The sequence below is a fragment of the Sinocyclocheilus grahami genome, unplaced genomic scaffold, assembly GCF_001515645.1.
Source record: "Sinocyclocheilus grahami isolate Dianchi unplaced genomic scaffold, SAMN03320097.WGS_v1.1 scaffold1115.1, whole genome shotgun sequence".
Taxonomy (NCBI): domain Eukaryota; kingdom Metazoa; phylum Chordata; class Actinopteri; order Cypriniformes; family Cyprinidae; genus Sinocyclocheilus; species Sinocyclocheilus grahami.
The window spans coordinates 36,569-52,419 of NW_015506294.1; the positions used below are offsets into that span (position 1 = coordinate 36,569).

Genomic DNA, 15,851 nt, shown 5'->3' on the forward strand with positions numbered 1-15,851 from the left:
ATTTTCTTTGTGATCAAATTTAAAAGGTATAACTTACAGCTCAGCCAGAAGGCATTTTAACGATTTGTAAGTAACGTTAACATATCCCCTCCCCCTCCCCACATTAGTTGGCCTCACCAGACACTCCCTGACACTAATTAGTCGTAATACACGGGAAAAATATGCTATTAAACAGGTACCTGTCATGGTATTAAACAGGGGTTCTTTTATCGCTAACCACATTAAACATTAGCACTAACTTTGCCTTTCCGTCGGGTTGCTCGATAAAATCAGCACAGAAAACCGTTTCCTCCGGGAAAATACGTTCAAATGGATTACTAACTGTTTCTCAATGGCATTTCAGTTCAAAGATTTAATTACCTTCACACTGTAGCGATCCAGGCATTTTTGCAAATTCAACAATCCCCCCACTGCCATTTTTTCAGTGTAGTGAGAACAGGGGCTGCAGTCAGCATCATCTTACATTTGTTGTGCATGTATTTTTTATGCTAGCGTTAACATTAAAACAAGTTCATCCATGTGCTCAACTCCAAACTTGCCAAGACCCATATTGTGAAGATGGCGCAGTCTCTTGAATTAGAGCCCAGCTTCCAAAAATGTTCCCAGTTGGTGCTGACATCAACAGTATGGCAGCATATGATTATGGCAATATGATTTAAGCATTTCATTGAATTTGTGAGATATAATGATAGTTATTATTCTTGCATGAATTGAGAATAAATAAATAATGCAAACGAAGGGCAATTACATAAGTGTGCTATGTTGCTTAAATCAGGAATTTGTGTCACGGGATGTACTTTTCAGTTATACAGTTTGTTTATTATTTGGAAATTTGCTTTGACGTTTTCGGAGATGTGAGCTCATCGAGAACAACCTTACCTCGGCCAGTTCTGGAATTTGCCACTGATTATGATTTCTCTATAACATGAGCTATAATTTGTTTTGGGTAAATCTAACGGGCAGTCTTTGGTATTAATCTGTTATTTGTTCCAGAGCAAAGTTTCATAACTTTTTATTTTTATATATTTTAATGCTGTATCAGAGCACTGCCTTGTATTTTTGACTGAATTCATTAGCAATTGCCAAGTTTTGTCATGAAACACTAGATGGCGCTGGCTGATGGGTCCTTTACACAAACTGATGAGATTCACAGCTACTTGTCACAAGCTTATTGGTTCATGTTGCATACACAGTAGTGATGCGCGGATGAGCTAAAACATCACCCGAATCCGCAGCTTCAAATAAATTATCCACCCGCCAACCGCCCGCACCTGTATTTTTGTCTGATTTAGATAACCGCACCCGACCCGCACCCGATCATCACATTAGGGTTCGTACGGTCATAAAAAACCTGGAAAAGTCATTGAACAGCAATTTCCAGGCCTAGAAAGTTTTGTAAAAATAAATAAACTCAAAAAGTTTTTGAAAAGTCATGAAAATCTATTTCACAATTCTCTGTATAATAGAATTATGTTTAATAAGATCCTGAATTTCGTTGTGGGATTGCGCATACATCGCATTACTCATTCCCGCAGCTTTCTACTTTAAAATGAGGGAAATTACTGCAAAACCTTTATTCAATATAGCGTGTAGGTTAGCTGAGTAAATAAATCCACACAAACCATCAGATGAAAACAGCGTAGGTGATTCAGCTGTACCGCGTCTTCTCTCTTTGACTTTTGCTTCACATCGACGCATCTAGAGCTGCTGCACGCTGCGATAGAAGACTTTAGCTCGCGTTTCGGACAGTTGACAGAATTGTCAATTGCCTAATCGGTCATTGTTGCATCGTTCCCAGTGCGCTTTCAGAGTTCCTCTGAAACCTTTCACCTCCCCAGCTCCACATGTATAGATCTGCTATGGGTTATTATATATGCTATTTGTCCAGCAGCTAGTCTTAAATACTCATTTGGTATTTAGAAACGCTCTGTGTGTTAGTAATGGTTATTTTGTCTGAATCACAGCAGTGTTGATATAGAGCAATATCGCACGGCTACTCGTGTGATTTTTGATAAAAGTTTGTGTGACTAACATGCTTGATGCTAAGTTATATTTTGTAAAATCGCCTTCCTGTTTTTGGCTCTGGTCACCTCTGCCCCACTACAGACTTACAGGCTCACTGTGAGCTGTTAGACAAAGATCAGTTGATGTTTGTACTGTGGTACACAATTGAAGCCAACATATAATTGGATTGCTTTTTAAAGGCTGAAATTAGATCACCAGGGGGAAATTAAGGAATAAAGAAGGCAGAGCTGTACAAATTAATGAGGCAGCTACTGTGGAATTTAAATGCTGATGCTGTCACAGACATACACACAGGTGCACATACACCCAAACACAAATTCTCTCTGGAGTAATACAACAGAAACAGGGAGGTGCCAGTGCCTCATGCCATGCGCCGGGGCTGGTGCTGGGCCTGCGCTCACTCTCGAACTGACACAGAAACTCCCTTGCCATCTGCTCTGAGAGCTGAACCGGCGACCTCTCAGGGAACTTATTCAAATGTCCACAGCTGTCCTCAAGCAGTCATTGCCTGGTATGGCATGGTCACACTACAGACAGGAAGACAAAGCACACAGACAGCAGCTTGCCTTTTGAACTGAAACAAATAGGCTAAAACTCACAATGGTGTATTTAACAGCTATTGTAAGCCATGATTTTACTTTTAAAAAAATGCCTGTGCTGATCTGCTGACGTTGTCTATTGAGGATTAAGTCTTTCAGCTGAGCAACATAGGCATCTTGTAGTCAGTGTAGTCAATTTTTATTGTCAGTATGCTGTTATTTTTTTGTATGAAACACTAAAAATAAATTTTTAAGAAATCCTAACCTACAGTAGTCGAGATTTGAAGTGGATCAAAAAAGTTCATTAAAATTGTCCTAATACAAGAACACATTTTAGTTTTAGGTTTTAGGACAACTTTGATGAAAGGTTTTGATCCACTTCAAATGTTGACTACTGTATATATTTTCTACATAACACCAAGTTCATTGAGAGCAGATCAAGTTTCAGAACAAAATCCACCACCTCAAGTAGCTCATGCACTGGCGTTGAGCACAGTTGATAGTTTGGCTGTTGAAATTGTTAAAGATCTGTAATGCAAGGACTTAAATGTGTAAATATATAATGGCAAATTTTCTTTGTCTTTACTAGTGAATTTATAATTATTTTAGATATTATAATTTTATCATATCTGGAATTACCGTGAAACTGGTTTGAAAATGTTTTTTTTTAAATGTCTTATTCTTATTCTTATTCATAACAGTTGCTGCTTAATATTTTTGTGGAAACCAGAATACATTATTTTATTTTAATTCATTTATTTTCAGAACACCATCAAATTATTTTGTAAGAATATAGTCTTTACTGTCATTATTGATTAATGTAATACATCCTTGCTGAATAAAAGTATTATTATTTTTTTTATTATATAAAAAAAAAAACTGACCCCAAATTTGTACACTGTAGAAATCGTATAAACTATAATACTGAAAATATTTAGTGAGACAACAAAAATACACCCAAAAAGTGCACACGCAATTCGTATCTTTTGTTCTGCATTTTGGTGAATCAGGACCTTGGTGTCCAGCCTCCTGTCTGTGAGGAAGTTCTGCCAGACAGTGCTGGAATCCCATCCGTAATGTGGTCTTAAGAGAAGCACATGGCACTAACTGCAGCTTCCTGCTGGGGGAGGTGACAGGCCTGGCGCGCTGACGGGTCACACGGTGACAGATGGAAGAACTGTGTGAGATAAAGAAAAGGAAAAGTGAAAGAACACCTGAACACTCTCACACACACCTCAAGCTTTTCCACACCTTGTCCAGCTCTGTCTCATGCTCTTTTTTTGAATAGTGTTTTTTTTTATCTCTTTTGGTTTCCTTTGTTTTACCCATCATCTGTCTCAGCAAACATTGTTATATGTGAATTACATACAATTAATTTGATTAATTAATCTGCATATCACATAATTAATTCAGTTTTTTTTTATTATTGATTGCCAGCCCTACTATTTTCCTCATTTTCCTGGTTTCATTTTAATCAATGAAGAGTCAATCAGCCACTTTTCCCCTCAGGGAGTTTCAGACAGATTTGAGAGGATTTCATTTCAAGCTCCACATGATTGGACATTTCCAAGTGATTTGCCACTGGGCCTTTGGATTTATTCACAGGTATTTATATACATTAATGCCAGACAATGAGAGCATCAGGAGTGGTGGTTTACTCAAGGACAGACACCGTGTGCTTTAAGCAGATTTAATCTGGTCATTCAGTTCCAGGGATCATAGCTAAATCCTCTGTAGAAATTAGACAACTATGTTTGTCTGCACTCTATTTCAGTACAATGTGTGATGCCAGTGCATATGAAACTTTGATACTTACGGCATGTCCCACAATCTTATCTACCATTCGTTTTTTAAGGCAGCAACATAGCTACTTTTATATTAACCATCACACATTTGATTGTAATTATCAAAATTAAGATCTCACAGTATCTTCTACTTCCCTTTGAAGGGATCGTTCACCCAAAAACAAAAATATCGTTATCATTTACTCACCCTCATTTTGAGCTTCTTTCTTCTGTTGAGCACAAAAGAAGATATTGTTTTCATGAATGTTAGTAACCAAACATTTGACGGTGGCCATTGACTTCCACAGTATTTTTTTCTCCATTCTAGGGAAGCCAATGGAACCTCATACAGGTTTGTAACAACTTGGGAGTAAATGTTGACAGAGTTTTAATTTTTTGGTGAACTATCCCTTTAATTTGTATATATTCAAATATTAAATTTAAATACACCCTTTTATTTCACAGCTGTGTCGCTCTTTGTCAACATTTTTTTTTGTATTTTATTTTAGAATTTTTATATTATTGTGTTGGTGTGTGCGGAGATCTGTTGAAACTAAACAGTTTGAAACTGTAGTCTTGCATGAACGTATTTCACATTATTTATGTATTTATTTTTGTGTCTGTGTCTTCATATTAAATGAAATGCAAGGAAGTGGAAATGGAAGCAGTAGATGCACATGAACATACCTCTGAATTTACACCCCGCCCGCCCCCCAACTGTTAATTTTCTGTTTTGTGTTCTATTTTGCCAGTAGTAAAGAATCAGTGAAATATATTGTTTCCACGAACGTGAAAGCTTTGTTTGCATTCCAAATTCATTTTCAGTCATTTTGGGATTATGGATTCCTAAACCCATGTAATGAATGCCAGAATGGCACTGAACACAAAGTATGCATTTTACATATCAAAAGCAGCTTGTTGTCTTCCTCGCATGCCAATGGTGCTTCCCATCCGGCTTCCTGCTCTGCTGTCTGGGCCTGGGGAAGCTGTGCTTGATTTCCTCTCCCCACGGGTGGCTTCAGACATTTAGACAACAGGGGAAAGCAGCTGCTGTTGCGATCTTTATCCATTAACACATCTCAGTCACAGAGAGCAGAACGCAACAACAGTGTTCATTCGTTTCGGCTCGGCCGTGTCGCTGTCTGGAATAAAATCAATGTTGCACCCCGTCGTGGATCTTTATGAGATATTCAACACAGTGGCTTTGTTACAGAGCATCCATGCAGCACCGCCCCACAGGCAGGCCCGAGTTATTGATGATGATGATGGTGATGCAAGCAGGTGAATGTGTTGGCGGCTGTCAGACGGACAGAGGGACTGATGGGATACTGGTGCCATAATTAGGCCGGGGAAACCCTGGGTGGGCAAGCAGCAGACCATCTGGCCTCCAAGCGAGTGTTGTGCCACCTGAACAAGGTCAACCTACAAGGAGAGGGTCATTAATCAGGCTGGGTTAACAGTGCAGCGAAACGTGAGCTGCTGAGACAGGAAGTCAGACAGGTTTTTGCCCACCTCAATACCTCAACAGCACAACCACGTCCTAATAAGAAATACGGAGCGCATGGAGACAAGTCTGTTTGTGGGAATAAGGGAACTTGCATTTGCAAGTCAATTTGACATTTTTTGCAAATCAATTTTGTCAATTTGACAGCTAATTTCTTTTTTTTGACGTGTCTCTTTTGGAAGTAAATTCGGCATGCTAAATTGAGCATTTCTGCGGATGTTTGCCCCAGAGGAGCACTTCACCAAACAAAACCCTTTTAATTTCTGATTTAAACAAGCTCATATAAATCATTAATGACTCTGGCCATGCAATCAATCACTTAGATCGCACTGAAAATCTACACACACACAAAACACATAAATTGAATGATTTTAGAAATGGCTCAGGGCGCACAGAGAACACCTTTTGGACACGAAGCAATTTGCATGTGAATGAAGAGAAGATCTGTCAAAGGGTATCGGCAGTAGATCTGTTCACGCACTGACCTTGCAGAAAGTCACCTACGGCTCGGAGCTGAAAGCACAGTTGCACTGAGTGCTGGTTACAGATAAAAAGAAAACAAGGACGAAAGGGGTCTTGGGAGATGTCTAGAAAAACATGTGCAATCAGGAGCACTTGTTTATGAGAATGATGTTCATCATGTCATTTTATCTCTTCATGTTCGAATTTTCAGACATATTGAAATGCTTCACATAACCTTTTTAGGTACTTTTTGGGACACGTGTGGGTGATATAAATTTGAGTCCAATGCAACACAGTTCAACCAACGTCATTTCCCGCACATATTCTCCCATCATTTTTAGATTATATATATATATATATATATATATATATATATATATACAGTATATATTCAATGTGTCCTTGCTGAATTAAAGTTATATGTATATAACAAAGACATGTATAATTTTATTTAATGTTAACTAATATATTTAAATGCTTCACATTGCCTTTTAAGGTACTTTAAGTCCACCATCATTTTTACATTACTTTTAGAAAAAAGAAGAAAAACTTCTTTAAAAATAGTATTCAATATATACACTATACCATTTTTTTAATAAATTAATGCTTTTTTTCAGCAAGGACACATAAAATTGATCAAAGGGCCTTTATAATATTCTAAAAGATTCATTCTAAGAACCCTGAAAAAATGATAATAAGAAGAATTTTTTTTAGCACTAAATCGCCATATTAGAATAGTTTCTATAGAATCAATGGATCATTTAAAATATATATATATAAAAAAATAATTAATTATAATATTGCAAAGTGCTACTAATTTTACTTTATTGTTGCCTTTGTGAACGTAAGATATTTCTTTCAAAAACAAAATCTTATGACACTTTTGTGCGTGTGTATAAATTAAATATCTGAAATAGTTTTGGACTTATTATTTAAATCATATACTTGTATGAATGAGCTGTATATTCTTATTCCATTTGCGGTACATCTATTTTTATAGGGACTCTGTAACAATGTGTGTCTGTGTCTCCTCAGGCTTGCGGCCAGTGAACAGTGACCTGTGTCTGGGCGTTTCTCCTAACACCACCCAGCTCTGCCATATTCCATGTCCTGTGGAGTGTGAGGTGTCCTCCTGGAGCGCATGGGGGCCCTGCACCTTTGAAAACTGTCAGGATCAGTCCACAAAGAAAGGTAAGCTTGAACTACAGGACCACTTCATCTTTTACAGTTGTGTTTGGGGAGCGGTCGTTTCACCCATCTCGCTAAAACAGAGCAGATCAATAAAACGTCCTCTTTCATTGTAAATCACTTGACTTGTGTACGGGAAGCATTTCAACACATAACTCACTCCGCCCCAGCTCTCACCTCTATCTGCGCCATCAGCATCCGGGCCATAAACTTATCAACGCCTGCTGGGGCAGAAGATTCATTTTCTCAACGGTTTATGAACCACGAGCATTGTAGAGGGAACAACAAACAAAAGGGGTTCACAGAAAAATAAAACATGTCAGGAAATAGACAAAAGACAAATCAAGGGTTAGATGGCTTCAAAGCGACAAACACAAGCTTCAGATGGTCTCTGGAAGGAACCCAATCTGCTGGATTCACAGGATGGTGGTTTACCGAATGCTGCTGACAGTTGGTATAGTGTATCAAAGGTGCTGGCACGCTGACTGCTTTCCTCGTTAATTATGGCTGGGACAGCGACCCGTGCAATGACTAATGCATATTGACTCTTCCCTAATGAAGCGACTCAAAAGGATGGGATGGGAGGAAATTCGCCACCATGCATCTTAATGATGGATTCTCTGTGAATCTGTGTTCCACTCTCTCTTTTCAAACGCACACGGTTCATACTTCATGCCATATAGCTGTAATGGCAGGTCTCAGCACTTGTGTATGTACAGTATGTGGGCTCTCATTATTCAGGGAGATGTGGCGAAAGCAGTGAAGGCTTCTTTTTTATATACATATAGTATCTCCCGCACAAGGACAGTATAGAACAACATGGTGCTACAACATCAGTGCTTATTACATTAACAAAACACATCCGTGATCATTAGCTTTAGGGCCATGGATATAAAATCTGTATTGAGGCAAAGTTGGGCAAAAATTTAGAAAATAAAATGTGTGAGTTTGAGGAATTTCAATTGAATTGCCAAAACAGCACAAGAGTTTGAACTGGGATGAAAGTAAGATGAATTTAGTGACATTATTTGAATTTAATATATTTATATATTATTCAAATATATATTGTATGATGATTTATTTTACTTTACTTTTACTATATACTAAGATTTAATATTACATATTTTAATATTTAAAATGTATGTATTCAAAGGACTTTATATTCACTGTTACCGGTTTATGCCAAATCTACAACAATATTTCAAGTATTTTGATTTAGATAACATCGAATGTGTCTGAAAATCTTCACAATCTCAATTCACATTCTAGAATTCAATTTTAACCTAATTATTTATTTTTTGCAACAGAACTCAATTTGCAATAATGCTGTGCAGTCCTGGTTTGATGTCACGCAACAACCAAATCCAGTGCTGTCTTACCGTCTACAAATGATGAATGTAGATATGAACTGTTATTAAAACAGCAAGATTGTTGTTTTGTAATATATCAGTAATCTTTATTATAGCCTCAACAAGCTACAAAAATAAGCTTGATGGGAGATAAAGTACAAATTACATGTGACATCTCAATAACATGTCAGTGTGCACCTTAGACGTGATGACCCATGAGATCCTGATGAGATTTTTGTGCGGCTGTGCCTTTTGTCTATTTTTGATTAACAGGGGCTCATATAAAACCCAGTATCGTGCTTTTGTCTGATAAAGAGACAGAGGCAGCATGTGCCATCAGACACCTCCGGGCTGACTGACAGAACGTGATACAATCCCCTTATACACCCACAATGAGCTCTATGCTGACCTTCTGATTAAATAAAGCCAGGAGGAGAGCGTAGGACAGAAGTCATCAGAAAAAGGGACAACGCTGGCATGTCCAACTAACTCCTAAAGGCCCCCCTCTCCCATATTACCTTATCGGCCCCAGACAGCAATGTGGATTAAACCAGAGGCCAGGGAGCAGAGAGAGGAGGGTGATGGCAGGGTACGTGTAGGTGACTTTGCGCCGGTCATGAGTCCAGTCCACCCATTTTTATCCCTCTGGAGCCCTTTTCCTGCTCTTGAATGGGAATACCCCTGGCGCCAAAACCTCTTTTGTATTAATGGATTGCTGAATGCATTAGTCCCTTTGGTGAAAGGCAAGCATAATGAGGGAGGAATAATAATATTCATTATGATGAGCTGCTCCAATAATTTCTGTCATCTTGCACGCTTAATGGACCGATATGTTTAATGCAATATTACAGTGACTGTGCAATGACACACTGTGACAGTTTAGAGGGCTAACGCAAGGGATTGCACCGGCTAGTCGATTTGTTCAGACACTAGTCGGGCAAGCGTTGGCTCAGTGTGAACTTCAGGAGAAAAATTTATCTGTCCACAAACTGCTTTATTGGGAGATGCATGAATAAAATGTATGACTAATTCAAAAGAATGACTGTCCAAATAGGGTAAAGTGATTATTTTATGTATTCTTTGTAAAATATTTGTATATAATAATAATAACTAAATAAATAACTAAATAAATAATTTGCATTGTGCAATAAACTAAAACTTTGAACAGATACTATATATTGTATGATGATTTATTTTACTTTACTTTTACTATATACTAAGATTTAATATTACATATTTTAATATTTAAAATGTATGTATTCAAAGGACTTTATATTCACTGTTACCGGTTTATGCCAAATCTACAACAATATTTCAAGTATTTTGATTTAGATAACATCGAATGTTTCTGAAAATCTTCACAATCTCAATTCACATTCTAGAATTCAATTTTAACCTAATTATTTTTTGCAACAGAACTCAATTTGCAATAATGCTGTGCAGTCCTGGTTTGATGTCACGCAACAACCAAATCCAGTGCTGTCTTACCGTCTACAAATGATGAATGTAGATATGAACTGTTATTAAAACAGCAAGATTGTTGTTTTGTAATATATCAGTAATCTTTATTATAGCCTCAACAAGCTACAAAAATAAGCTTGATGGGAGATAAAGTACAAATTACATGTGACATCTCAATAACATGTCAGTGTGCACCTTAGACGTGATGACCCATGAGATCCTGATGAGATTTTTGTGCGGCTGTGCCTTTTGTCTATTTTTGATTAACAGGGGCTCATATAAAACCCAGTATCGTGCTTTTGTCTGATAAAGAGACAGAGGCAGCATGTGCCATCAGACACCTCCGGGCTGACTGACAGAACGTGATACAATCCCCTTATACACCCACAATGAGCTCTATGCTGACCTTCTGATTAAATAAAGCCAGGAGGAGAGCGTAGGACAGAAGTCATCAGAAAAAGGGACAACGCTGGCATGTCCAACTAACTCCTAAAGGCCCCCCTCTCCCATATTACCTTATCGGCCCCAGACAGCAATGTGGATTAAACCAGAGGCCAGGGAGCAGAGAGAGGAGGGTGATGGCAGGGTACGTGTAGGTGACTTTGCGCCGGTCATGAGTCCAGTCCACCCATTTTCATTCCTCTGGAGCCCTTTTCCTGCCCTTGAATGGGAATACCCCTGGCGTCAAAGCCTCTTCTGTATTAATGGATTGCTGAATGCATTAGTCCCTTTGGTGAAAGGCAAGCATAATGAGGGAGGAATAATAATATTCATTATGATGAGCTGCTCCAATAATTTCTGTCATCTTGCACGCTTAATGGACCGATATGTTTAATGCAATATTACAGTGACTGTGCAATGACACACTGTGACAGTTTAGAGGGCTAACGCAAGGGATTGCACCGGCTAGTCGATTTGTTCAGACACTAGTCGGGCAAGCGTTGGCTCAGTGTGAACTTCAGGAGAAAAATTTATCTGTCCACAAACTGCTTTATTGGGAGATGCATGAATAAAATGTATGACTAATTCAAAAGAATGACTGTCCAAATAGGGTAAAGTGATTATTTTATGTATTCTTTGTAAAATATTTGTATATAATAATAATAACTAAATAAATAACTAAATAAATAATTTGCATTGTGCAATAAACTAAAACTTTGAACAGATACATTTACTAATAAATTACTTTTTGGGTTGACTGTTTGACTAGTTTACATGATTCAACCCTACTTGCGCTATTTACTCCCACTGATTAACTCAATGGAGTGAATCAATAACAAGAATGATTTTGAGTCCCATCCGTGTTCTTCGACAGGTTTCAAACTGAGGAAAAGGAAAATCATGAATGAGCCCACAGGTGGCACAGGAAATTGCCCCCACCTGACGGAGGCAATTCCCTGTGAGGAGCCCAGTTGCTATGAATGGCTGTTGGTGAAGTTGGAGGAGTGTGTGCCTGACAATGACAAAGTATGTGGACCGGGAACCCAGAACCCACAAGTACAGTGCGTCAACAGTGACGGTAAGTGATACATACACCTTCCATCTGCATGATATGGGACTGTCCACTCATAAGCATTCAAGCTAATTAAAAATCTTTGCCTGAATAGACTTTCTATTTAAGGGTCATGCCCAGGCGTGCAGTGTGTCGGATGCAGCAACAAACCCAGATTGTTTTGTTCTTGTACAGCTGGGTCCATTCTTGAACTCTGTCCATAGGGCTTATGGTTCTGGACTCACGCCCAATGCCGTAATTGCTGTTTGTGCACAGGCGGCTGGTAGTACTTCTCTATTGTTAGAGTGGCCAGAGGGGAAATTCAGTGTCACTGCTGCCTTTTACTCTTCAGAACACAAAGCCACATGTGCTGGGGCGGTCTACTGTCTGACTAGCCCAAAGGCCCCAAACTCTCCAATAGCGTCTGGATGTTATTGGCTTGACTGACTATACACGGTAGCTAGGGAAACCAACACCAGCACCATCTGTGAGATCAGAGAAAAATACAGTTTACCTGGGGACAAGCACATGCCTGGATCTGTGACCATAGCTGATACCAATGCCGCAATATACTGAAAGAGAGGAGAGCTGGGATGGCTGTAACACTTCTGTAACTTTTTGTGGTAGGTTGTAACTTGTTGTAACACTATTAGAAAACATGGACATCCGTTTCAATTATTGTAATTCCAACACCCACAAGTTATTTTAAGCATTTTAATTCAAAAAGGTAAAAAAATACAAACAAATAGGTGAATTATTGAATAAATATACTACTTTTTTTTTAAAGAAATAAATAAATTAATACTTTAATTCAGCAAGGACAAATTAACTTGATCAAAAGTGACAGTAAATACAATTATAATGTTACAAAAGATTTATATTTCAAATAATTGCTTTTGAATGTTCTATTCGTCAAAGAAAAAATGCTGTTTTCAACATGATAGAAATGTTTCTTGAGCAGCAAAATCATATTAAAAATCATATTAGATCATAAAAATTATTTTAAAAGCATATTAGAATGATTTCTGAAGGATCATGTGACTGGAGTAATCATGCAGACAAATCAGCATTCCATCACAGGAATAAATTACATTTTTAATAAATATTAAAATAGAAAAGAGTTATTTAAATTATAATAATATTTCAAATTGTTACTGTTATATATATATATATATATATATATATATATATATATATATATATATATATATATATATATATATATATATGCAGTCTTGGTTGAGCATAAGAGACTGATATTTAAAAAAAATCTAACAGATCCCAAAATCTTTAATGGTAGCATACATGCAAACAAAAAAGAACATGGAACACAAATGACTTAAAATTGCTTATGCTCTCTGTGGATTTACAGTTATTACATTGTTTACTCTTACTGTTTGAGAAGCTTTTGTCAAAAGCCACTTTTATATCTAATTATGTAGTGCTGGAAAATCTCCCATCTGTCTTGGTTTTGATTTACATTATTTATACAGCCTAAAACTTCATCGATATTTGAGAAATGAAATGACCCAGCTATGTTGTACTAACAGTTTTTTAATGGGATTTTATGGATGAACACTTCGCTCTCGTTGATGAGGGAGTGAAATTCAGTGCCGCAAACCTGCAATTCTGATCTAATTAATTTCATATAATAGAGACTAGAGCATAGCTGAGTGAATACTTTCCAAACCAAATGGAAAGCCTGTCTCCAACTTGTGGAAATGAAATAGGTTCATTCAGCGAGCTTATCAAGAATAATTAACCTTAAATGATTGTGGATATGAGGGACAAGTAGAATATTCCGTTTTTTTAAATAGAACCACCAACTCTGTGACTTCTTTTTCTTTGCCTTCCGTATTGTTAATGTCTTGTCTGAAGTTGCAGCTCGACTCGGCTTGCATTAATGAATCAATTATGAGCGCACACTGTAATTGTATTTTACATCCTCACATTTCGCTCCTTGTTCCAGTAAATTTCAGTGTGCGGACATGGCAATTACTGCGACATTCCAGAACCTCAGCATTCACATCGCTAATGAGGACTCGGGGGAGAGAGAAATGCGGAGAGTAAGGACAGAAAGAGAGAGGCAGAGAAAGGCTCCTGTGTGTGTATGTGTGTCTGTGTGCAACTCAATCAGTTTTGCAAGGCTCATAATCAAGCATCCCATTCACACCAACTGAAGGTGTCATACTGCATGTGCCTCAGCTGTCACCACAGAGACGACTGCCACCTCCCCCTGGCCCTCCAACCAACCTCATCTCCCAGACAGTTACCCTGAAACACCTTCCTTAACATGCCACGTGTAACAACTGTACTTTATATAGCACACAGATTCTATAGCTTTAGCAGCCATGTATTAAACAGTTTGATGACCATTTAATTAAATAAAGAAACTGATCACCCTGTATTAACCCTAAAATGCATAGCTCAATTTTCTCCTTTTGAATATATATATGTGGGTCAAAATAGTCCGGGATAAAATATGATGCATGCATGCTATAGCACTGCTTGTTTTGTCATTGAAATGGTAATTTAATGATTTAGGTCAGATTTTGCCTGGGGAACAAAATGCCTTAATAAACATACTAAATATGTCATTTCAAACCTGTATGACTCTCTCTCTCTTCTGTGGAACACAAAATAATATATTTTAAAGGATGTTTTTACTTTTTTTGTCTATACAGTGAAAGTCAGTGGAATCCAAAACAACATCTGACCCCATTGACTTTCGATGTACAAAAAAATAAATAAAAATAAATATTTTATATATATATTGTGTTTCGGGAAAAGAAAATAAGTCATACAGTATTGGCAAAACAAAAGGAAGGTGTAACAATACTGGGTAAATCATAAAGACATACTTTTGTTCCTTTTTTACATTTTGTAAATACAGTATATACTATGAACTTTCCCTATATTATATAGATCGTGTGGTCTGACAGTTTTCATATTATTTGTCCATATATGAATATATGAAAACATATATACAAAAACTGAAAGGAACACTGGCCATTACTCTGTTCCTCCCTGCAACACATTGACCCATTTAAGTCCAGATACCTTGCTGTAGTGAGGAATAATATGATTTGTTCAAGGTCACCTCTTTCTTTGTCCTGCCTTGCAGACGGGTAGATGGTGAATATGTTGTTCTGGCACCAGTGGCGAGTCGCCTATATAAATGAAATTAACTCTGTTAGTCCCTCAGAGTCAGTCTGCATTTAGCTGAACTCCCTCTCTCCCTCATTAACTTTGGGAAGAGTAGAGTGCAGCCTCATCAGAATGTGACAGCGCTCAATAGAGGAAATGTCAGATGCCGTCTGGTACTTTTCCATCAGAGGACAGTCAGACGCAGGTGAGGTTTAACACTCTGAGCTGTATAAGGGCTAGACGTACAGCTGCTATTACATTTTCCCCAGCATGTACTCACTGAGTTATTCATGAGGACAGTTGATTTGTTTTTTTCCCCAAGTCTGTGAGATTTGCCTTATGTGCAACTTTTTCTTTTCTTTTCATTTTTTTTTTTTAAATCCAAGATGGTGACCAGATAATGGGCTAAGCTAAGCTTTAAAGGGGTCATATAATGCTTTTTTAAAGATCATTATTTTGTGTATTTGGTGTAACAGAATATGTTGACATGCTTTAATGTTCAAAAAACACATTATTTTTCAAATACTGTACATTATTGTAAGTCTTCTATGCCCCGCCTCTCTCAAATGCTTCGTTTTCTACAAAGTCCCTCCTTCCGACAAGCGCAGTCTGCTCTGATTGGGCAGTTGACCCAGTGCATTGTGATTGGCCGAACACCGCAAGCACTCGTCGGAAATGTAACGCCCCTTACCATAATTGCGAGCTTCATCTTTCAAAATAAATGTAAAGACAGAGCCTGAAAGGGGAACAGAGTCTCGTGACAGACGCAGTGATGAATATGTGTTTGCAGTACACAAGCCACGGTTAAGACAGCTGACTTCACTGTGATGTGTCTCGTTCTCTCTCTCTCGTGCTCTCTCTCTCTCTCTCGCGCTCTCTCTCGCTCGCTCGCTCGCTCGC

General features: G+C 37.9%; 1 protein-coding gene across 1 annotated transcript in view; it reads left to right on the plus strand.

The window, feature by feature from the left end:
* LOC107566934 (thrombospondin type-1 domain-containing protein 7A-like) overlaps nt 1–15,851 on the plus strand; it is an 83,930-nt gene that overhangs the window by 23,553 nt on the left and 44,526 nt on the right. The window contains exons 6-7 of the mRNA XM_016252511.1: nt 7,350–7,505; nt 11,628–11,831. Of these exons, the coding sequence (XP_016107997.1) occupies nt 7,350–7,505; nt 11,628–11,831 (360 nt within the window). The remainder of the gene's footprint in view (nt 1–7,349; nt 7,506–11,627; nt 11,832–15,851) is intronic.